The sequence below is a fragment of the Colobus angolensis genome, unplaced genomic scaffold, assembly GCF_000951035.1.
Source record: "Colobus angolensis palliatus isolate OR3802 unplaced genomic scaffold, Cang.pa_1.0 Scaffold374, whole genome shotgun sequence".
Lineage (NCBI taxonomy): Eukaryota > Metazoa > Chordata > Mammalia > Primates > Cercopithecidae > Colobus > Colobus angolensis.
The window spans coordinates 1,223,528-1,248,957 of record NW_012117088.1 but is presented as its reverse complement, the minus strand read 5'-3'; the positions used below and the strand labels follow the sequence as shown (position 1 = coordinate 1,248,957).

General features: G+C 37.5%; 1 protein-coding gene across 2 annotated transcripts in view; it reads right to left on the bottom strand.

Moving 5' to 3' along the window:
- RNF219 (ring finger protein 219) overlaps positions 1-25,430 on the bottom strand; it is a 43,276-nt gene that overhangs the window by 4,363 nt on the left and 13,483 nt on the right. For both annotated transcript variants that reach the window (XM_011953838.1, XM_011953839.1), the window contains 3 exons: positions 22,972-23,063; positions 20,396-20,644; positions 16,640-16,728 (listed from right to left, as the gene is read on the bottom strand). In XM_011953838.1, the coding sequence (XP_011809228.1) occupies positions 16,640-16,728; positions 20,396-20,644; positions 22,972-23,063 (430 nt within the window). The remainder of the gene's footprint in view (positions 1-16,639; positions 16,729-20,395; positions 20,645-22,971; positions 23,064-25,430) is intronic.

Sequence of the window (25,430 nt, the reverse complement as noted above, 5' to 3'; positions counted from 1 at the left end):
TCTACTCACTGCAATTAACTGAACCTCCAGAGAGAGCACGCTCCCTTCAACTTCTAAAAAAACAGCAAAAACCACAGGTATAACAAAAACAAAAGCAACTATGATAACAAGCCTTCCCATTTTAAAGACAAAGTTTACTACTGTATTTGGTTAAATGATTGATGGGAATTTTTCTTCTTTGTTAAAAATTTTTTGGCTTATAAATGTAGTACTTTACAGAGTTGTAGTTCTGTAAGAGAACTTTTAAAAAGTGAGCAAAGACCTTTCAGTACATTAAGTACAAACGTTTGTGAATTCCTGATTGTGATTACTCTGGCATAATCAAATAACCCGCGTTTTGAAATGGAAAAACTGTGTAGCATGCTTATTTAATGCAAATAAGCAAAAGTGACAGCCTTACATTTGCTTACCAAAATAAATTTTTTTCAAGTAAAATTTTTTATAATAAAGTTATCTCCTCAGATAAAAAAATCAAATGACTTAAAAATCAAACAATGCTACTAAATAGTCAGTTGCAACCAAAGTATATCTTTGGGAACTCAGAGGCCTACACACTGAGAGACCAGTCAAAAATAAAGAATGCTTCCCAAAATATTAACAGTTTCTTGTTTCAGGGTTTTAGCTTGGAATTTCAAATATAGTATCATCTTAAGATACTGTATTTGCCTCTTTTTTTTTTTTTAGAAATTATGTTTTTAAAAGAAGTAACATATGGTTTGGAGTTGAAGTCAATGAGAGCCCTAAACATAATTTTTGTGTTATTTCAGAGAGAAATAACAAAGGCCAGTAGCAGATCACATATGAGAGGGACAAGCAAGCAGAAGTCACTGATGGAGTTAGGCTGTTTTCTAAAAGGCCACTGCCCCTAATTTCCCTAAGTTTCATTTCAATACTCGAAAAATCTATAATACTTTCAGTGATCAGGCCCTTCTCCCATGCTAATAAGGGACCTGTGCTGGTGGGCAGACTGACAGATATGTATATTAAAAGCCATGCAACTGATCAATTAATCAATTCATGTAATTTATTTGCTTTCATTCTCCCACGTTAGAATAGAAGCTCAAGGAGAGCAGGTAGTTTGACTGTCTTATTATATTCACCGCCAGATTCCTAGAATAATTCCTTGTTATTGTGTATTTCTTGAATAAAAATCATTCTCTTACTTTAAGATACACTAGTGCCTTACACTGAGACAGGGTTGACACCACAGGATAAGTTAAAGGTCCTTGGCCTTCTTTTACATGTTAAGTATTATGACAGTCACTGTATTACTAAACTAAACATGTCTAGTTCACTACATTTGACTGTTTACTTTATTTCTCTGACACCCAGGAAAGCAACAGAGACTGACATACATACAGTAGAGCTTTTTTTGCTACAGGCTTGGCATTCTATACTGCTCCATCCCAAAAACCTTCACCTTAGTAAGACTGCAAATAGATGAAACTTTTGACGTGTGTCAGGAGATTTTTAGCTTATCCAAGTTAACTATATTAAATCTGGCAAGGGGTAATTTACCTTGTTATAGAGAAATAACAATTAGGGATAAGTATCTGATGCTATACTTCCATAGAAGACAAGGAGGATATGAGCTTATTTATCTTTGGGTTTTAATACTTTTGTATTCACACTAATTCTAGATATTTCAAGTACATAACACTAAATGAAGCTATGCCAAGGCAAGCCGGAGGGATTTCTAATATCATTTGCCATACTTCCTCCTTTTCTTCAGCAAATTTCAAAATGGAGTATTTTTATAAACATTCCATTAGAGACCAAAAGGCTTTGATTTTCAAAGTAGCAGTGATGGCCAAAGGCTTCATTATGCCAGAAAAAAACACTGTACAGCAGTTCAGGAGCTACAACTGATATCAGAAGTGTATTCTGGCAGAATCTAACAGAAGCTTAAAGGATTTTTCAGCTTGCAGTATTAACTGATACATACATTCCGGATGAGACAAAAGGATGAGAGTTCCCCTTGTCCAAATAGCTAAAGAGATACAAGATCATTTCTGTCCCTAGTAGAAGAGAAATGGAAGCCCTATTGGTATGACCTTTGAGGTAGTATAACTAAATTAAAGAGCATCTCTAACAACAAAAAGTTCCTAAGACCATATTTTCTCATAGTCTATCAAACAGAAAAACAGGACGTGTTTGAAGAAAACAAATGTGGTAAAAGAATACCACAACTGGCCGGGCGCGGTGGCTCAAGCCTGTAATCCCAGCACTTTGGGAGGCCAAGACGGGCGGATCACGAGGTCAGGAGATCGAGACCATCCTGGCTAACACGGTGAAACCCCGTCTCTACTAAAAATACAAAAAAAAAAAACTAGCCGGGCGAGGTGGCGGGCGCCTGTAGTCCCAGCTACTCGGGAGGCTGAGGCAGGAGAATGGCGTAAACCCAGGAGGCGGAGCTTGCAGTGAGCTGAGATCCGGCCACTGCACTCCAGTCCGGGCGACAGCTCTAGTGCTATGCTACTATCCTTGAGCAATTCACTTTGCCTTTCTGGTTCTCAACGACAATTCCCAAAAAAATGGGTAAATGCAGCAAGCCCAGTGGGTGGCCAAGAATGCCAAAATTCAGAAATGCCTTCTTGAAAAGGGACAAGGGGGAGGGGACACTGGGGAAGTCAGTCTACTTGCCTCATCAAACTTTGACTTTATATGTTTTCCTTACTTGGTAGCTGAGGTAATGAAAGAAAGTGAAAGCTATCTTTGGACCTGGACCAGCTTTTGTGGTCTGGCCTGACAGGTTTTCAGTGTTGATATCCTTGCTTTACATCGTTTCAAAACGCACAAATTTCAGTTACCATGGTTTAATTTACCAGTCACCCAACAACGTGATTCAAATTTCAGTTACCACACAATATTAATGAGTAACTGCATGAAGTAAAACCTTCACTTCTAGCTTTTCAGTTCACAAAACACTACATAAATAATAGACGTGCTTCATGATCAGTGACCCATTAAGTCACTTCTTTCAAGGTCAGTCAGTGATTAGTCACTGTGCATCTACCTGTTTTTCAGTTAACATACAGATAGCAAAGTGTGCAATTGGGCTGCCTCCTTGTCTCCTAGTAAAAAACCCACATGACATTTTACAAAAACACTTAATAAAAAGACAGAACAGGTCAACAAAGATGAAGGTGTAACAGAAATAAACAATGATAACACTGGAAGTGAAACTGCAATCAAATGTAAATGTAGTTATGGAAGAAATCACTGACTGTGGGAATATTACAACAATGTCAGTCCATTCAAGAAATTCTAGATATGCCAGAAGCACTTTGGAGAGGCAAACTTATTGACACGGATGAGGAAAGTTGTGGTGAAAAGGATGAAGATGTCTAGAGAAAATGACAGGCTGACAAAACACTTCACACTAAAGCAATGTGGAGCTCAGGATAAAATGCTGGAAGCTGATGCAAACTTAGGAGTGTGAAAATTCATCAAGGTATCAGAAATGATGCTAGCTTCATATCATAAATTATATGAGAAGGGAAGCACTATTCAAATTATTCTCCAGAAGTTTTTCACAAAAAAACCCACTAATTCTCAATATTTCTCATGTTTCAAATTTTACTGCATAAATATTAATGTACTAAATAAATATTAGTTTTACTGTTTTTGCCCATCTATATACATATATATTTGACAATAAGAGTTAATTGTTTTGACAAAAGTTTCTAAAGGTCATCAAACAACTGCGATTTTTCCCATTAATTACTACGATTGCTTTGGTCCATGGCTCATGTCTGTAATCCCAATGCTTTGGGAGGTGAGGCAGGAGGATGGCTTGAGCTCAGGAGTTCAAGACCAGCCTGGGTGACATAATGAGATCATGTCTCTACAAAAAAAAATATTAGGCACAGAAGCATGTGCCTGTAGTCCCAACTACTCATGAGGCGGAAGCTAGAGGATCGCTTGAGCCTGGGAAATGAAGGGGGCAAGTGGGCATCATAAAGTAATGGTTGATACGGAAGAAAAGCAAATAAATTTATGTGAGTCTCAAAATTTTTCTTTAAAGAACTGCCACTTAATCTGAGACAGACTGATCCATTCATAGAGTGGATTTTATTGTAGACTTGCTTGTCTACATAGCCGTAGTAGCTTCTCATTTCCTGAATTTCAGAAATATTAGGAAAGTATCTTTTTTATTTTAAACACAGAGAGGTAAGGTTGCAGAGAGAAGAGCTTTCCATTTGCCCTTTCCTTTCTTAACTATATCTCCCAACGCACAATCTACCAGTTTCAGATTCTCTGAGTTTCCTAACTCCTCTTTTTGATTACACTTCATAAGTGTATAGCCTTAACAGGAGCTCTGTAGAAATCTGAGTTTTGACAGAAGTGGGAAGAAAAATGAAAAGGTCCTGATAGTGGTATCTATCTCATGTACATGTGTGCAGGGTGGGTAGGGCACATTTTAGGAAAAGTAGACAGGGAGGACCAGAGCTGTAGGAATATCAAAACTGTATTAGGTGGTGGGGGAAAAGGTTCAAAGCCTCTGGCATCCCTTTTCTCTCACCTGCTTCCTATGGATCATTTGTGCATTACCCACCCTTATATATGTGTTGGGAGGATAAAGGGGAAACATTAAACTACTAGAAAAGCTTTGGGAAGCAACCCACACATTTATATTGTTGCTGAGCTGTACAATTTGCCAATGTTTCCTCAAGAGAGTTTTCTCTTTTTAAAAAGAAGCTTCAGTTACAAAACTGCTACATTCCTAGAAATTTGTTAATCATAAAAGTACTATCTATGGCCAATCCTAGTCACACGTGTTAGTTCCACAAAAACGTTAAATGAGATATACTGAAAGAGAACTTTAAAAAAAGGCTCAAGCCTGTAATCCCAGCACTTTGGGAGGCCGAGACAGGCGGATCACGAAGTCAGGAGATCGAGACCATCCTAGCTAACACGGTGAAACCTCGTCTCTACTAAAAATACAAAACTAGCTGGGCGAGGTGGCGGGCGCCTGTAGTCTCAGCTACTTGGGAGGCTGAGGCAGGAGAATGGCGTAAACCCAGGAGGCGGAGCTTGCAGTGAGCTGAGATCCGGCCACTGCACTCCAGTCCGGGCGACAGAGCGAGACTCTGCCTCAAAAAAAAAAAAAAAAAAAAAAAAGGAAAGTGAACTTTTGGCTGGCATTTACCAAAAGTAAGTGTAACAAATACATCTTTAACTTGTATAACTGACTACTACTGACAATGATGATGACAAAAAGAAAAGCAGCTGCCATAGTCATTAAGTGTTTACTTGGTATCAGAGTGCTATATGCTTGATATATATTATCTTATTTAATCCTCCTATCAACTTTATGAAGCAAGATCCATTATTCTTATTTTAAAGAGGCTTAGTGGCAGGAATAGGATTTGAATCCAAGTCTTTCTAACCCCATACACCATGTTTGAAACCATATTAAATACTGGAACATAAAGTCCCTTCTTAAGTAGTATCAGCACCTATTTATATTTCATATCAAAATGTAGACTAGATTTTTCTAGACACAATGTATATACAGAGTCAGTGAATTAATATTCTTGTGCTATTTATTGGTACATACATTTGCTAAGAAAAACACAGAGAGGAAATACAAACATTGTAGGAAGACGTACAGTATGTGTGCACAAATTCAGTAAACATTTATCAAACCACCACCATATTTTAGGCACAAATCCAATAATATTTTGAAATTTTAAAAGTTAATTTATTAAAGTGGCCTTGCATGAAAGTACAGCATTGACAGATCACCCTGGTAAATGCCAACCCAAATATTTAACCAGAGATATAAAGACTAAGTTTGAAACAGAGCTGAAAGCATAATACTTAAATGTGCTATGTGTAGAAAGTATGTATGATAAACTTGCCTAGCTCATGTACAATCAGCAGGTATCTTCAACTACAAGTAAAAGATGTTTTCTATATGAAATGAGAAAAACTAAATACAAAATTTCAAGATCTAAACATGACATAGGTTATTTATTTCAGGGTATAATTAAGAGAAAAAAAAACACAAGCTACGTTATGTTGCATCTTAGTTTTATCACAAAACAGAAAGTGTTCCAATATTTGCAAGAATAAAAAATGCCAGAATTTCACCCTTAAAGACAAAGTTGATAAAGACAGGGGAACAAGCAAAGAATTAGGCCTTTGCAGTAATTCCTTATCCCTCCATCTTCTAAAAGTACCATTTAAAAATCAACGTACAGTTTGCTTTGCAAGTTTTCAAATGAAGAGCACGGTTAATAATTAATAGCTCATATTACACTATTTTATTCACTTATTTTTGAGACAGGATCTCATCCTGACACCCAGGCTGGAGGACTGGAGTACAGTGGCATGATCACAGCTCATGGTAGAACAAAACTTTAAAGGAAATTCTTTGTGTGTTTATCTTATTAAACCAACTATGCATTTATAGTTAAAAACTGTGGTGAAAATTCTAGCTGAGATACCTTAGAAATTAATAAAAATGACCTGAGTGTTGAGCAGCATATGTGAACTGAAGAGGAACAGATAGGTCCCTTTTGTGGTAAGCCTCTAATAAGGACTGACCCACATAGTATTGGGTCAGCAGGTGGATAAGGAGAAATACAGAACTAGACTGTGTTCCATGCTGGCCAGTTTCATCCTACTTGCTTCTATGGCAATTGGGACTTGGTCTCCAGCCTTCTGTTTGGAAACTGCAACTAGTTAGCCTCCATTTCCAAGGCTTCTTTCCTTCTCTCCGGGCAGCACACTGGGCAAAGCTGCTCAAAACAGGATGCCTAACTCTAAGTACTACTTTCTCTGCATCGCCTGTGAGGACAGACTACTACTTTTACTGTGGAATAAATTCCATTCTACTTGACAAATTTATCTCATTTTGATTCCAAGCAGAAATGCCCTCATTTTCTTCCCCAGCTACCTTCAACCAACCAAGATCAGCCTTGAAATTTGCATGACATTAACAGGGATCCTAATCTGTCGTGGAAAGGAGAGAACATTAAGACATCCTATTTCATATCTTTTTATTTCTAAGAGTAAAGGACTTACATCTTTCCCCAAAATAAAATAACCTTAACAACAAAATCTCAACACTGTAAAAAGAGTGCAACTACTGTTGAGTGATAAAAAATATACTTAAAAATCTCTGGATTAGTATCTACCTGTCTATACATTTTTCACCTTAACTAAATTATCTCTTATTTTCTCTCAGCATGAAACAAGATCTGAAAGAAAATGAAACAAAACAAAAAACTGATCTAGATACCCTGTAATTATTACCCAGATGACAGTTATTGAGGACTAATGTGTGCTCAGGGGCTATGAAGAAGGAAAACAAAGGAAGTAGAAGTGATCATTCCTCTTCTCAAACAGTTCATAATCCCTCTGACAACCTTACTGCTTAGTCATTAGCATGCACTGCTGCCTCCCCAAGTACCTTATCAATACAATAAAGACAAACTGACAGAAAACTGCACTACCTGTCTATCCCCAATTAGCAGCATATCCAGCGAGGGTCCCTCAGGCAGTCAAGGGGCCTGAGTGCAACTGGCTGTCACAGTCTGGCCCCAGGGTATCATCAGACTCCCCTGACAGTCTACAAGTTCCCCTTCCGGGAAAACCAAAGGGCATAGCAGAATCAGTCACTGGATCAGGCTAGGGTCAAATACCAAGAATCACCACATTTGTCAGAGAAGAATCGTGAGAAACAAAAAAGGCCAGAATAGGTCAAGAAGGGACAACAGCAAGAGCCAGCCAGACCAGCGGTGTTGGTGAGGAAGCAAAAGGTTAGAGCATCACCACTACATCTTGAGACAGTTTAAAAAGAGCAGACCTGGGAACTGGAACTGCACAGTTCAGAGTCAGCATGGAGACAGGTAAAGGAAGGAAAATCTGGTTCAAGTAAATAGATGCAGACAAGAAACTCAAGACTTAGCCAGGCAAGCCCCTACCATCACCTCCTCTGTTTCTCTTTCTAACTCTGATTCTCTGGCATAACTTAAAGAGGAAAGCTTCCGGAAATCCTATGCTCTAATTTGGAGAAAGTTCCAGACTCTCTGATTTCCTGTTCTCTTATAAATCCTTTGTACTTTAAGCTTCAAGTATTAGAGTATAAGGACTCTTTCCTTCTGTAAGACTCCATAAAAGGAAGATACACACACATATATATGTATTTTGTACAAATACACAAATGTGCATTTAAAAAATATGTCTTGGTGCCAAGGAGCTGCCAGATTAACTGGGTACGACAGTCATGGAACTGATCAATATGCAACATGATCATTAAAACAATAGGGTAGAAGAAGAGTAATGAAAAGAACAAGAGGAAAATGCTACCTCTGTCTGGGAAAATTATGGAGGGTCTCACATATAAAGCAACAACTGGGATAGATCTCAAAGGATAGACAGGGATTAACCAGGAAGAATAAAAACGAGAGGCTATTGTGGAGAACCAGGGAAAATACAATATCATGAATGTGGGCCCAATGAGAAATTCAGCATAGTCAGAGCAGAGCACAAGAAGAGAGGGGCTAGAGAAGAGGTAAGGAGATTAAACCAAAATTATATAGTAAAGACCCTTTTATACTAGACTAAGAATACTGGGGCTGGGCACAGTAGCTCATGCCTGCAATCCCAGACTTTGGGAGGCCGAGGCAGGTGGATAATGAGGTCAGGAGATCGAGACCATCCTGGCTAACACAGTGAAACCCCACCTCTATTAAAAATACAAAAAATTAGCTGGACATGGTGGCAGGCACCTGCAGTCCCAGCTACTCAGGAGGCTGAGGCAGAATAGCATGAACCCAGGTGGCGGAGCTCGCAGTGAGCAGAGATGGTGCCACTGCACTCCAGCCTGGGTGACAGCATAGGAAAGAAAAGTAAGCAGTAGAAAGGCTGTTACAACAGGCAAGGCAAGAAATAATATGGATCTAAACTAGTGAAAATGAGAAGAGGGACTACAGAGGCATTTTAAAAAGGTAGGCTACAGAGAACATACTAAAAAACACCAGGTGTGATATGAGAAGGGGTGGAGAAGCACAGAAGATTGAGGTTTTAATCTTAGGCAACTAGGTAAGTACTAAAGTCATTAAGAAGGACAGGAACAAAGCAAAAGGATAAATAATATTTTGCATGGGATGGGGGATTATGGATATGATTTTTTAGATATACAAATTCCCCCATCCCACCTCTAGCTGTTTTATTCATTCTTAAAAAAAAAAAAAAAAAGGGATACATGTGCAGAACGTGCAGGTTTGTTACACAGGCATACATGTGCCATGGTGGTTTGCTGCACCTACTGACCCGTCCCCTAAATTCCCTCCCCTCAGCCCCCACCCCCTAACAGGCCCTGGTGTATGTTATTCCCCTCTCTGTGTCCATGTGCTCTCAATGTTCAATTTCCACTTATGAGTGAGAACATGTGATGTTTAGTTTTCTGTTCCTGTGCTACTTTGCTGAGGATGATGGCTTCCAGTTTCACCCATGTCCCTGCAAAGGACATGATCTTATTCCTTTCTATGGCTGCATAGCATTCCATGGTGTGCATGTATCACATTTTCTTTATTCAGAATATCACTGATGGTCATTTGGGTTGGTTTCATGTCTTTGCTATTGTAAATAGTTCTGCAATAAACATGCAAGCATGTATCTTTACAGAATAATTTACATTATTTTGTCTTCCCATTCTTTATACGACACATCGTGTCAAGGTAATAGATTTCTTTTAATCCTCACAATAATGCACCCTCATCTTATGTTAAAAAAAAAAAAGACTTTAAGGTTAATTTATCCAATGTTATTTACTTATTTATTAATTCAATTATTCAAAAATATTTATCAGGTATCTTCAGATACTGGGGGCTTTGGAAATGAAGGGGATAGGCAGCAAGGAGCTTAGAGTTTAAAATGGAGCTTAGAGTTTAGAATGAAGGAGACAGAAAACAAACAGGTCACACAATTAAATGAACAAGATAATTTCAGACAGTGATAATGGCTGTGAAGACAATACTAAAATATTAATTGCTAATTATGGACTCTGTTAAAAGGGTATTTTAAGTTTTATTTCATTTAACTCTTACTATTACTTACAACACAGGTAGTACTATTAGCCCCACTGCACAAAAGACAAAAACTGAGATACAGAAAGGTTAAATATCTTCACCTAAATCACAGAGCTGGTAAGTAGACAAGATTAGTGTTCGGTCATACAGAGTTTGGCTCCAAGGTTTGTGCTTAAAATCACCATGCTCTACTCTCTTACCCAATCATGATTTTATTATTATGGTCTTCTATTAAGGGAGTAGAAGGTGCTGAGTGAAAGGGCTGCTTTAGATTGAATGATCAGAAAAGGCTTTCTTTCATCTGAGGATTGATGGAGATAGTCACGTAAAGATCTGCAAGGGGAATATTCTAAGTAAAGGAAATAAACACAGCATGTTTCAGAAATAAAGTCTAGTAGAACTGGAGTAGGATGACCTGGAGGAGTTAAGAATGAGATGAAGAAGAGGTGGCAGATGCAGACTAGCCAGTGAAGAGTCTGGATTTTATTCTAGGAAAACACTGAATAGTTTTAAGCAGGAGATTTAAATAATTTGATACATACTTTATTAAAAGACAGTTTTGAGTATGGTAAAAAATGAATTGGGTAGGGAAAGGAGGGACATAATGGAAGAAGGGAAAGTTGAATTCAAGAAGTCTGATTCCAGAGTTAAGTTCTTAACCACCACGCTCTGTAGTAAATTTGAGGCATACAATCTCTGGTAAAGGCACAAATAAGATAGATGAAAACATGAACCTGTAGTTCAAGAAAGAATGTGAGGTCAAAGATTTTGATTTTGTTTTGTAATATCTGACATATAGGCAGACAATTATTAAAGCCCTAAGATAACTGATTTTAAATTTCATTTCTGATGGCTCAAGAAATAAAAATAGAACAAAAAAGGAAGCAAGCCCAGGTCACAATCAATGAAGTCTATTCCTTCCTCTTCAGAACACTTCTTTTCATATATTAATAACAGGAAATATTACTTATTGCCCAGAGTATCTAGAGCCTTTATCCTCTCCCAAAAGGAGCTGAGGCATGGGTGAAGACTTGTCTATAAGGACAAGCCTTGGGGTTGCTGTGCCGTAAAATGAAATGCACTCAGGGAGACATTTATCAAACCCACAGATCTCACTAAAGACACAATGACAGAAAACATAACATTCCTGCATACGTATTTATAGAAAGAAAAACCATTAATTCAATTATAACCAAGTTTGATACAAATGAGCTAATAGAATATCCCATACTATTAAGGTGAGTTAGTAGCTGAGGACAAAAATAGCTGCTCTACTAAATCTTCATAATAGTTGGTGACATAGCATGATCCCCACCTCAAGTGGCTAGAAAAAAAAAAAAGGTGGCACAACTGAACAGTGATATGGAGAGAGGGCATGGAACTTTCAGATGCTTTACAAGTCAATTCTTCACATCTCTTCAAATTAAAAAATCACTAAGGAACATCTAACTCTACCAATGATAAGTATATCCACATTGCTTGGCACAGTTTAGGAGTAGTAATTAAAGCCAAGGGAATTTAGGAATATGAGAAATCCAGTACTTAATTGTTCCCTTCAGCTTCTTCCCTTTCTTGATGTGTCTTACCATGTGGAGGTGTGACACGCTTCACATTCCCCACTACATATTCAGACTGAGAACAGGCCCTTCTGCTTAGAGTAGAAAGTGGTGGACATAGTCGAGTCATGCTACCAAGCTATAAAAGTAGAGTGATGGTGGTCACAATAGAGAGATGTAAAAATTACATGGACTTTTGCTCTGATAAATGTGAGAAGAAAGTTCCTGTGCTTAACTGAGTAGTACCACAATATGCGGCTACCACTACTGGAGAAAAAGGACTAGGGCTGAAGGGACCGCTTAGTATTCCTAACAGCACATGCTGTTTTCTCTCATTCAAATGCCTTTGAAGGATGAAATCTCCATTCTTCAAAGTTGGGCTTAAATCCTTTTTGATAAAGACTTTCCTTATCCCTGCAACCTAACCGCCATTCTCTGAACCCACACTGCTGTCTCTATTATTTGGCTTAATATCTGTTTAGCATTCGTTTCATATATTTTCATGTCATGCCTTCATTAACTATGACTTTTCTGGAAGCAGGGACCATGTTTTGCTGGATTTTTTCCCCCTTATATAAAAAATTTTAACCATTCACAGAAGTAGGGAGAACATAATAAACTCCCATTTACTCATAATGCATATTCAACAGTTATCAAGATTTTTGTCTTATTTCCTTTGTATGTATATCCTTTGTCTTTTGCTAAAGTATTTTATAGTCTATGTTTTAGGATGCATTTCTAAAAGAAAATATGGTGCCACAGACTAAATGTTTGTGTCCCCCATAAATTCTTATGTTGAAACCTAATCTCTAATGTGATGGTATTTGGAGGCAGGGCCATCAGGAGGTGATGGTATAATATTTAAAGGTAAGGTTCTGGGGCCTATAGGTCAAAAGGTTCAAGCCCTCATAAGTGGGATTAATACCCTTAAAAAGATGTCCCAGAAAGCTCCTTTGTTCTTTCTGCCATGCGAGGATACAGCAAAAGGACACAGCTGTCTATGAAGCAGGAAATGGGCCTCACCAGACCAGCTGGCACCTTGATCTTGGACTTCTAAGTCTCCAAAACTGTGAGAAATAAATTTCTGTTGCTTATAAGCCAATCAGTTTATGGTATTTTGTTATAGCAGCCCAAAAGGACTAATATAAATGGTGTTTTCTTAAGTAACCATGATACCTAAACAAAATTAAGAGTGATTCCTTGGTATCATTTCATTTAATTCTTGCTTCATATTCAGATTTACCCAGCTGCCTCTAAAATGTCTTTCAACAATCAGTTTGTTACTAATCAGTATCCCAGGTCCACAGTGCATTTGGTTATTAAGTTTCATAGTTCTCTTTTATTATAAAGCAGCACTCTCCCTCAATGACTTAGAAGAAACCTAGTCGTTTTTCCTATTGAGTATCCCACATTCTCGATATGTCTCTCTGTTTCCTCAGTCATAGGAGTTATGTTTTTTAATTCATTTACTCAAAAGATATGTAGTAGGAGCAGCACGGAAGCCAGAATCCTATAAAATGCAGTGGTTACAATAGTGACTACATACTATAGCCCTGGCTCAAACAGAACAAAGTCATAAAACAATTACACAAAGTGTTAATTATTAGCAGTTGTGACATGTGCTAAGGGAAAGGACAGGTAATAAGAAATCACAGCAAGGGAACACAACCTTCTTTAGGGGTCAGAGAGAGTATTTAGCTTGTTCAAAGCATCTAGCACAATGTTAAGTAAGAAAAAATTCATTATTTCTGGGTTAGCAAGTGGAGTAAGTCTTTTTCATATATTACTCTTGTAAACTTAAAGGTCATATCACCACCCCTTGAGCTCTGAAGATCAAATCCGAATCTCTTAGGAGTCCAAGTTAGGGGAAACTGAAGGGCCAAACAGGTGGTTTCCTCCAGGTGAAATAAATACATTTAGAAGCATAATAAGAATTCAGAAAGTGGCTAAATAGATAAAGCCAAAGGAAAAGACTGCATTTTCTGGACCATGAGTTTGGATATTAGGACAACGAATTTTTGGCAAGGAACAGGATGAATATTATTGAAACCTAGAAGAACATGCTTAGTTTAGTAGGCTATCTGCCACATTGCTCAAGAGAGATTTTAAGTTAAAATCGAGGAAGGAAAAACGTCCAGATAACCAACATCTTCATTTTAAAAGATTATAGCATTGTTTTTAAAAGATTGTATGTAAAATATATTAGCTTTTATACAATACCATGTTCTTTAGACCAAGGTAAATATTATTTGAATCTTCTTTGTTCATACCAGATTTTAGTCAAGTTTTTGGGAAACAGCGTGATATCTGTTGGAGCATCTTAGAAAGAAATTCATTCTGCGATGGACTGAGTCATGTCCTCACCCTCCCCTCCAAATTCGTATGTTGAAGCCCTGACCCCTAATGTGTCTGTATTTGGAGATAAGATCTTTAGAAAGCAATTAAGGCTAAATGAGGTCACTAGGTGATCTTTTAAGAGGAAAAGAGACCAGAGTTCTCTCTCTCCCCCAACCATATAAAGACATAACAAGAAGGCAACCATCTGCAAGCCAGGAAGAAAACCCATATCACAACCCGACTCTGCCAAATTCTGATGTGGAACTTCTGGCCTCCAAAACTATGCGAAAATAAATCTGTTGTTTAAACCACTCGCCTATAGCATTTTGTTATGACAATCTGAGCTAATACACCTTCCTAGTATTTTTTCCCTCTCTAGTGTGTAAACTTTAAAGCTCTCTTCTGTATGATTTGTAGAATATTTCTGCTCAACTTGTAGGATACATTGGAGACTAAGGCCAAGTGTATAAAAAGTATACCCTGACACCTAACCAAGTAGAAAAGAGAAAAATAATTAGTCAAGGTATTTCCTAAACCAAGGGAATAAAATGGAATGGGTGATTTTTATTCACTTGCATTTATTTGTGAACTCTTGAAATGTCTTATTCTTTTCCATACAAACAGGAGCTCTCCTCAGGTGAACCAGATGTGGGTATTTTCAGCTGTGGTCAGCTTTTCTCTGAATCCCACTAGGGTTTGGTGATACAGAGTAAACAAGGCTATAAATCACATGCAATGCATTTAATACCTCAATGCATTGCAAATTGATCTGGAATACAGTTTTCAGCTCAAATCGCTTTTCAAGTGAACTGTTCCCCTCCCCTGAAGGGAAGCAATGGAAGTTAAAGATGGAAAATCCTAAAGTTATATTGTATTTAGATGTGCAGCTCCTTTTTTGAGAGTTGACAGAGGCCATGTTTCCTCAGGTGAGATTCTTCAGTTCTTTATCCAGTTTGACCCATGGATATTTTAAAACACACATCCTTGTGGCTGGCATTAAATGCAAAATCTGGTGGGCAAGTTTTCAAGAAATAAGAGCTACAAACAAAGTAGCTTTCGTTCCATTCAGCATGCTGTGGGAAATGGCTAATGGACAAGCATTACTATGACCAGCAAGGCAAGCTGCCAATAAATGATACGCGTAGAGATTCAAACCACTACATAACAGTAACGCTTCCTAAGGTTATTTCACTAATTTGTCAAAGTAGGACATTATCTGAAGTGAAAGAAAAACGGGGTTGGAGAGCACAGGGGAAGAAACTATTTAAACGTAAAAGCCATGCTTCTTTCTCATTGGTTAGTTATCTCTGCCTCCAGTAATTATGGTTAGCGTCCGCCATTTCCTGATACCACATCTGGTTTTACCAAGGGCAACATTTCCTGCTTTTCAAATGACAAGCAGAGAGCTATTTCTGGTAGGATAAATTTCTATTGTTTGCTTATTCCTGTATTGTCTTTTTCCATTAGAAAGAAATGAAGTCCAGTGGTTGGATGGGAAGAAAGTGTGGAGTTCTCATATGCCATCCCTCAGAGAGGTTGCTGGACATTGGGGGCCATATTGTCTTCTCATCTGTTATTTTTTTTCCTAGAAAAAGAAGAACCTTAAGTGCTGCCTGCGATCTTCTCTCCATTTGCAACCCTTAAATCCCAACTCTTTCTTAAAATATTGAACAAATTGTTAAGCAGTCCAATGCTTGCAAATTCTTATCTTCTGGAATGGAATAAAAATTATTCCATAAGGGAAGAATAAATTCACTTAATTGTATAGTTTTAAATCAGTAAAAAATTCAATGAACAATGTCCTAAATTCTATTTCAGATAGGCTTTTTAGTGTAATGGTTAAGAGCACAGACTCTGGGGTTGGGCTATCTAAGGTCAAATGCTACTTCTTTTTGCTTTTTTGAGACAGAGTCTTGCTCTGTCATCCAGGCTGGAGTGCAGTGGAGTGATCTCAGCTCAATGCAACCTCTGCCTCCCTGGCGCAAGTGGTTCTCCTGCCTCAGCCACCTGAGTAACTGGGATTACAGGCGCCCACCACCACACACAGGTAATTTTTTTGTATTTTTTGTAGAGATGGGGTTCCACCATGTTGCCCCGGCCGGTCTCAAACTCCTCACCTCAGGCAATCCACCCAACTCTGCCTCCCAAAGTGCTGGGATTACAAGCATCGGCCACCGTGCCCAGCCAGTCAAATGCTATTTCTAATACTTCCACTTGTGCAGATTTAGGTAAATTAATTTAATCTCTTTATGCCTCCATTTTCTCATCTGAAAACAGAGAATACTAATAGTTCTTCATTACAGGTTGTTGTATCTTGCAAAGAGAAAGAACTATATGAACATTAACTATTACTAAGACTATCTAAGAAAACAACTAAAGGGCATCACCTTAATCTCACTACTATGTTAGTACTATTAAACAGTTATATGTAAAACTAAGTCAATGCTCACTTGTGCTAGGTCACATTACTCATCAGATAAGAAAAAAAGATAGGCATAAAATTCTTTCTTTAAAATTAGCCTTAACCGAGCCTAAAATTTTACCAACAACACGGAGTATAAACTTGACTTTTAGAGGCAAGCCATTCTACCTAAATCTACATGATTAAATGAAGAATCAAGCAAAAAACAAACCCTCACAGCAGCCAAGTCTGAAATATTGACATAAACTGAAATATTGCTCTGTGAGCAAAATACATACTTTTGAGGTGATCTGTTATCAACTTCAGCCTTCAGTCGTAAATTCTCCCTCACCAGGCCACCATTTTCCAATTTCAATTTTTTATTTGCCTAAAAGAACAAATTGAAACTAAGCAAAAGCTACAACAAAAGTGCCTTGTAAAAATTACAACATAAGCCATCTGTATTTCCTAGAGTGATAATATTATCAGAAAACTGAATAGTAGAACATGGCCTTCAGAAACTTAAAATCACTACTGGGAATGACTTCTGAAACTGTGAATACTACTAAGCATTTTAAATCCATATTCCCCAAGCACTTTGCAAATCTCCTATCCAGGGAAATAAACGAAGCTATGTTAGTTAGCTTACAGTCATTAAGGGACCATACTAATGGCAAATATATGTGGAATTTTTTTTCTTTTTCACATAACTGAATACTCTAGGCAAGGTAACATTATACCACATGCAGTATCGGCAAACTAATGCTGAAGAGTTAATTCATGAGCTATGAAATTGATTTCTGGGGTGCTGTTTAAAAATATTTTTTTCTAGTGATAACAAATCTAATATGATTTAACCACTTGATTTTTTTCTTCAAAAAGGCCTTTCCACTGTTCTGGCTCACAACTTCTAGGGCCCTCAAAATTGGATCAATCTATCTATCCATCCATCCATCCACCCACCCACCCACCTATCCATCCACCCACCCACCCATCCATCCATATTTTCTGAAACAGAGTATTGCTCAGTTGCCCAGGCTGGAGTGTAGTCGTGTGATCTTAGCACACTGCAACCTCCACCTCCAGGGTTCAGATGATTCTCCTGTCTCAGCCTCCCGAGGAGCTGGGACTACAGGCGTGTGCCACCACGCCCTGCTAATTTTTGTATTTTAAGTAGAGACAGGGTTTCGCCATAGTGGCCAGGCTGGTCTTGAACTCCTGGCCTCAAGTGATCCACCTGCCCTGGCCTCACAAAGTGTTAGGAATACAGGTATGAGCCACTTGCCCGGCCTGGATCAATATTTTCTAATAAATTCCATGAATTGTTCTTTGATTAAACAAAAACCTTCCAAGTATGATTTTCTTTCTTGAATTGTGTAACACCTAAAAATTACCTAACAGGACACCAATTGCTAGAAAATCTAGAGGCTCAACACTGATTCTGGACACACTGAAAACTAGTGTGCTTAAATTTTAGAGTCTTCTTAGAAGCTACTTCCTTTAAATTCCCTACTCACTGCTTTTATGTATTACAAATAAAAATAACACTCCCTAGACTAGAAACCAACTTCACTAACCTGGGCAAGGGAAATTCTTTTGACTAGAACATTTATATTCAAAGTGAATGGGTCACAAGAATAACTGTCACCAAAAAAGGTTTAAACCAAGAAGCCTTAAAAACGTATTTCAAAAATCTGGCCATTACTTTTATGAATTTCCAGAACTTCTGACTGTATTACTTATCTACCCACATACGCTGCATCGCAAGGATCACAGGAGAAATAAGGTAGAGAACACTATTGGGGGCATAAAGTGTAACTCCCTTACTTAGACCCATCCAGGTTCCCTCTGGGCTCTAAGCATCTGCTTATCTTTATGGATGCACACCAACCACGACTGTGGAGAGTTAATTCTTTAAGTGATTGATAAACACCATTACTGCTTCTCTGAAGATATAAGGAAAGCCATTTACTTCCTCATATATGCAGACAATGAATTAAGCTCTCAAGCATAGCACCATAAGGGGAGGCACTTAGTGAATGCTTTTTGATGACGATGACAAACTTAAATTAGAAACTCATTTGATCTCCTTTCCCCCTCCCTGCCCCCACCACTACTGTAAGGCTGTATTTCGAAGTCTCTCAATAGTCCTTTGACTCTCTAATACTTCTCATTATATGCTTGCTAGTTCCTCAACTATCAGAGATATTTTCAAGTTCAAGAGAGTTGGGTGAGTAAAAGTTATGAAGGGCAGAGTTCTTCCTACCTTTTGCACCCAGAAGAATAATGAATATTTCAGCTAACTCTTCTGCATTCTCAACACTGATTGGGTAATGATACTGGCCTCGTGATGGTTCAAAACTCATCCAGTCCAGGTAACATCAGAAAAAAAGTCCAGGTCATTCATGCTAAGTAGTCCTTTATTCTGAATCTTTTGTATTTCCTGTATTTGATTTATAGTATATTATTTTGCACTCCACACTTTAGTTTTTGTCTCTGCAATCCATGTTTTTTCATTTACTTATGTCCCAGTTTATAGCCTATTACCTACTAGCATCACTAGGCATTGAAAATGGCCTTATTCAACATCCCAAATAATTCTGAAGTCTCAGGGTAGCTTTGAGTATTGAATTTAACATGTGACCATTACAAGAGCAAAGGAAAATTAACTGTGCTTTATGTATTCTTCTTTAACATCCATCCCTCATGTCACCCTTATAAGCCTCATGTTCTAAGAAGTATTTACTGCCAAAACTTTAAACAAGTTTAATAACTACAAAGGAGACCATATATGCTTACCAATGGCTCAAGAAGAACCAGAGAAATTAAAGGGAATAAGGCAAATTGACAAATTGTAATTTCCCAGTAGGCATTCCTTTTGGCATCCTCTTGTTTTCTAACAAATCAACGTACTAACGCTGGCCATCAATACCCAAAGAAACTACACACTTCCCCTTCCTACACACTTATAACACACTCAGTACAATTATGTCTGTAGTTTCTATTTTCTCTAAAAGCACTAGGTTCTCTTTTCTCCTCACCCTGGCCTTTTCTGAACCCAAACAACATTTATTTTACATGTGGAAGATAGCTCACATCTAACATCTAAGTTGCAGATATTTCTCTGCTACTTAATCTGAGGAACTGTGAGCCAATATACAGGGGAACTTCTTTAAAATACCATATGGATCTCATTAATAATTTTGGGAGATAAGACTTAGAAATTTCACACAGGAACAGTATTTTAAGGAAATGCAAATAGTTGAGTATGTGACTGCAGAACTGAGTACTACAAAGCCATCTCCATAGAGCACAAGAGAATTCCACTGCGGATAAACTTGAACTCAAGCTAAAGGCTGGTCACTTGGGTCAAGACAGTGTTGTAGGAGTTCACTGTAACATCTAGTGCTGATGGCATGGATCTTATCTCCCTTTCTAGGCTGAAAAATCCTAGAGGTTTGCCTTTTTCACCATGCTGTATCTTGTTCAAAGAATAACTGAAAAAAATGAACCAGTTTCATAAACCACAATATTCTTTTGCATGAAGTATTCTAAAGCAGCTGCTTATTGCTGTTCTGGAATTAGTCACTAAGCCTTTATTTATCTATCTACAATCTTAAAAATAAGAGGGTGATAGCAATAGAAAAGATAAGGTCAAAACTTTTCCTTTCATAGGTGCAAAAATGGGTATGTGTTTTAGGTACACAGGGGAAGTCGCTGATACAACCTTAAAAAAACTATAGCAAACCACAAAGAGGACGAAACAGAAACACATCCTTTAAACTGGCATCACTCTTCTAGAAGAAGATGCAATCTTATAAAGAGGCACTACAGTCTCTAATTACAGTCACAAATGGAACCACCTGGTATTTCTTGGCAGTTAATGATATTTAAATGAGAAAAAGTCTTCTTATTGCATATAAATGCTAATCCAGAGATTCTGTCCTTTCCTCACACATCATCTGATAATGAGTCAAGATAATATGGCTATTTATGCTTTTGAAGGTACTTATTTTAAAAACAACCATAATAGATTTTTAAAAACCACAACTTACCTCCTTTAGCTTATCCACATCATCTTTCACTTTTTCATAGATTTCATTAGCTGTTCTGAGTTTTTTCTTCCACTCTGCTACAGTTTCTGGGTTAATTTTAGTTGGGTTATCTGTAACTAGATGTTTGTCTTCATTTTGGTTGCCCTGCACCAAGGTTAAAGGATCCAGAATAGTTTTGATCTGTGACTCCAAGCTGAGATTTTTACTCTTAAGCTCTTCTACTTCTTTCTGTAAACAATCTATTTCGTCCTGAAAAAGCATTGCATAGTCATGAGGCAGGCACAGACACTAAACACATACATACATATGCTAAACTGAAGCCAACATGGTTTGAATTTTGTACTTAAAATTCTGTAGACACATAGATTCTTTACACATCAAAAGAGTTTTGTAAGGAGAAAGTCACATACAGTTTAAAATCTCAAAATGTGGCCTGACTGATAAAAATTGGGATTTATGTTGCCTTCATTTTAATTCAATGTTAGTTGTGATTTTTAAAAATGCCAAACCTTTGATTCTATTTAAGATATCATCCAGAAAATAAGAAAAGTCACATGAATTCCAACAGGGAAGTAGATTCCATTTCAAAAAAAAACAAAAAACAAAAAAAAACATTAAACTGCTTTACTGAGGGGAATTTAAAAGTACATTGAGGGGGGCCGGGTTAAAAAAAAAAAAAGGTACAGTTTGTCCCCACCTCATCCCCACATCTATAGGGGATTGGTTCGAGGACCCTAAGGGATACCAAAATCCATGGATGCTCAAGTTCCTGATGGAAAATGGCTAGTGCTGTATTTGCATATTACCTATGTACATCCTTCCATACATTTTAAATTGGCTCTATTTATAATAACTAATACAATGTAAATGTCATACAAATAGTTGTTAAACTGCATTATTTATATATATTTTTTTTAATTTTCAATCTTGGTTGTTTGAATCCACAGATGATGAACCCTTGGATATGGTGGGCTGACTATACAGAGTTATCAAGATGATCATGCCTGTAATTCCAGCACTTTGGCAGGCCTCGAGGAGGGTGGGCCAGCTGAGGTCAGGAGTTCAGGACCAGCCTGGCCAACATGGTGAAACCTCACCCCTACTAAAAATATAAAAAATTAGCTGAGTGTGGTGGCAGGCGCCTGTAGTCCCAGCTACTTGAGAGGCTGAGGCAGCAGAACTGCTTGAACCCAGGAGGCAGAGGTTGCAGTGAGCTGAGATCACGCCATTTGCACACCAGCCTGGGTGACAGAGTGAGACTGTCTCAAAAAAGAAAAAGATGATCGTTAGAGTTTTGTTTGATATTTTCACTTCTATATTTGAAGTATGAGTGAAGCCATCTATCATTTCCTTCTACTTTTCATTTCAGAATAATATCTGTAGTTAATTTTGAATTTTTAACTTTTCTGGATTCTGGTTCTTCAATTACTACTGTTACTATTTCAAGTATTAGCTTTCCCACTCTGGAACTGTTTATTATCTTAAAACCAGTCACTAAACATTTGGGTTAGAACTTCTTACTATGATGCCATTTATTCATCTATAATAAATATGTAACCTTAAATTGAGGTTTTTAAAAATTCTGTTAGAAAATAAACTCCCAAGTAGCTCAAGTGAACTTCCAAAGGATTAATTTGTTTACTATCTATGATACTCATTATATGAAAATACATTTTAGCATTAAATGACACACAGATAGTACTACTTACTATTTTAAATTGCAATACATTTCAACTTAAATAGCATTTTTATAAAACAAGCAAATTCATATATGTGGGGAACACATATATGAATAAACATTTATTTAATCATGTATTTATGCCCCACTGCATTCCAAAAATTTTGGGGGCAGTTGAAGTAGCTTCCACATATACAGTTAAACTGAAAGACATTTTGAGTCAAAAGGGGGGATCAATAGTATCTCCTTCTGTAGTCAACATATAAAATGACAACTGGGCTTAATGTGTACTATTCAAAAGTGTGTGTATTCTATTAGCATGAATTTATTTGTAAAAATAGCATCACCATGTTCAATCATCCTGTTCATTCACCTTTAGACAATAATTAGGAAATAGCACGTTTCACACTAAAATCTTTGTGCTGGCAGTTGACATAAGGTATAGTATTTACTTTACTAGCATTGATCAGGCTTATAATCATCCATAATTTCATAGGCAGAAGCAACTGATGACTATAGAGGTTGGACTGGCTTTCACAAGGAGATTTCCTTTTTCTCCCAACTTCTTGAGGAAGCAAATAAAAATGACATGTCTGTAGATATACAAATTTTAACTTAAAAAAAAAAAAAAAGAAATGCTTCCAAATGTTCCTTTTTTCTGGAATCCCATTCCCTTCTTCCTTGGTACTTAAAGAAAAATAAATAAATAAAACAAAAAATCTCTTTCTTCTATTTTTCAAAAGGAAAAAAGAAAAAGCATTTATCAAATAATTTTTATATAAGCTTTTAAAACTAAGTTTCATTGGATATTTACTCTAAGAAGTCTGGGGTCTGAGGTAGGTCAGTTTTTACCTTGAATTCACTGCTAACATAATTTTAAACTTTAATTATTGTTTACCTCATACTCTTTGTGTAGTAATTCAAGTCTAGTTTTCCGAAGATGCTTCCTGACTATGTGGCTTAGCGTAGGTTCACTTTCACTTGTTCCTCCTATAGGAAAAAAAAAATCCTAATTTTTCGTTCTGATTCGGGAAGAATGAAAATGATTCTTTTTCATATTGTTTTATATAGCTTCCTAGCTTCATATCTACCCTTCCCCTTACATACACACTTGGGGCTAACATCTAGGCTTTTTCTCTATCCTAATCCTAAGGAAAAAAAAATACATCAAATAACACCATAAGAAATATCTTCAGTAATACATTCATACTGTGTTTACATATTTATATATCTTATCACAGCAAACTCAGCAAAGGAAAGGGCTATATATTATCATATTTGGACTACTTCAAATTCTGAAAACTAGACTATATTTAAATAATAAAATAAAACTAATTATTATATTTACATTTAACCAACAGATTATATAAAAATGTATTACTGGCCAGGTGCGGTGGCTCACACCTGTAATCCCAGCACTTTGGGAGGCCGAGGCAGGCGGATCACGAGGCCAGGAGATCGACACCATCCTGGCTACAGTGAAATCCCATCTCCACTAAAAATACACACACACAAAAATTAGCTGGGTGTGGTGGTGGGTACTTGTAGTCCCAGCTACTCAGGAGGCTGAGGCAGGAGAATGGCATGAACCTGGGAGGCGGAGCTTGCAGTGAGCCGAGATTGCACCACTGCACTCCAGCCTGGGCGACAAAGTAAGACTCCGTTTCAAAAAAAAAAAAAAAGTATTACTGCTATATACCTATGTATGTAGATTAATGTGTCTTTTCACAGATTCTAACAGCCTAGTTACAATGGACTGTAAGTCATGGCATTAACTATATGTCATGACTTGTTACAAATGCACTCACAATGAATCTTCCTGAGAGCTCTTCACTGATGCTCTGGTTACCTTCTTTGTACTTCTTAGCATTGTAATAATAGCAAAGGCATTTTACAGATGTTCTTTTTCAGGATGTTCTATCCAAATGCAAAAAGAGATGAACTATTTTCCTTGAGAGAATTTATGAAATACTACTTAGGTATGAATGAATAAAGGTAGGATATGGGATGAGAAGAAAAGCTAGGGGAAAATATTCAGATCATCAAAGTTCATATTCTGCAAGAAAAGACTTGACTCCTTGGTGAAATTCAGCAGGTTAAAAAAAAAAACAAAAAAAAAAAACAGAGGTTAACCCTGTAGCATGCAACACAGCAGAGAACTAGTCCTCTACCAGACTTCACCCAGGTACCAAGAGCCAACTCTGATTGTTCCTTCATATCTCTTATTTCCTAAGTACTACCAGTTATTTTGCTCTGCAGCAAATATATTCCTTTCTATTTGCTTTGTAAACATCTTGGCCGGGCACAGGAGCTCACGCCTGTAATTCCCAGCACTTTGGAAGGCCAAGGCGGGCAGATCACCTGAGGTCGGGAGTTCGAGACCAGCCTGACCAACATGGAGAAATCCCATCTCTACTAAAAATACAAAACTAGCCGGGCGTGGTGGGGTGGTGCATGCCTATAATCCCAGCTACTCGGGAGGCTGAGGAAGGAAAATCACTTGAACCCACGAGGCAGTTTGTGGTGAGCCGAGATCACGCCGTTGCACTCCAGCCTGGGCAACAAGAGCGAAACTCAGTCTCAAAAAAAAAAAAATCTTAATTTAAGTCCATTTTCCCTAACTTGGGACTATTAACAATGACTTCTTAAGTTTTCTGAAAAACGTTTTCTCCTTGGCTAATTATAGATTCACTTTCAATTTTTCCTAAAGCAAAAACAAGTAGAAATCATTTTAATTTTTGCAACCTAAAATAAATAACTTATATGAGTAGAATAAAAACCAAACTCTGAAAAGGCTCTTTAGAAGTTTTCTTTTTCAAGGATCCTCTAGTTCAAGTTTTACTCCCCGCCTTCCCCACCAATATTAGTGTTACACAGAATTTATTTTTTACCCTTAATCCACTTACATATTCTATCACCTAGGCAAAAGCCTCCTACCAGACCTACTCACATCCTGTCTACTCCTATAGTCCAACCTATGTATTACCACATGAGTAATATTCGTAAAGCACATTTTGGATCATACCATCATGCTCAAAACCATCATGCCCGATTCACCCTTCTTCTCAGTCCTTCAGCAAGTCCCTGATTTAGCTGTCATTCAAGGTTCTCTGCACTAAAGTCTCAATTTACCTTCTGTCTTATTTCAGTAGTCGAACCCAAAGTAGACTACTGATCTTTTCTAAAAACATGCTCTGTGTTTTCCTGTGTCTAAACTTTAGTACATGCTATTCTCCCTGCAGGAAATGCCCTCCTTAATTTCCACCAGTTGAAATGTTATCCATCCTTAAATTTAAATGTCCAGCTTAAAGGCCACCTACCTTATGAAGCCCTTCTCAATGTTCTTAGCTGAAGTTT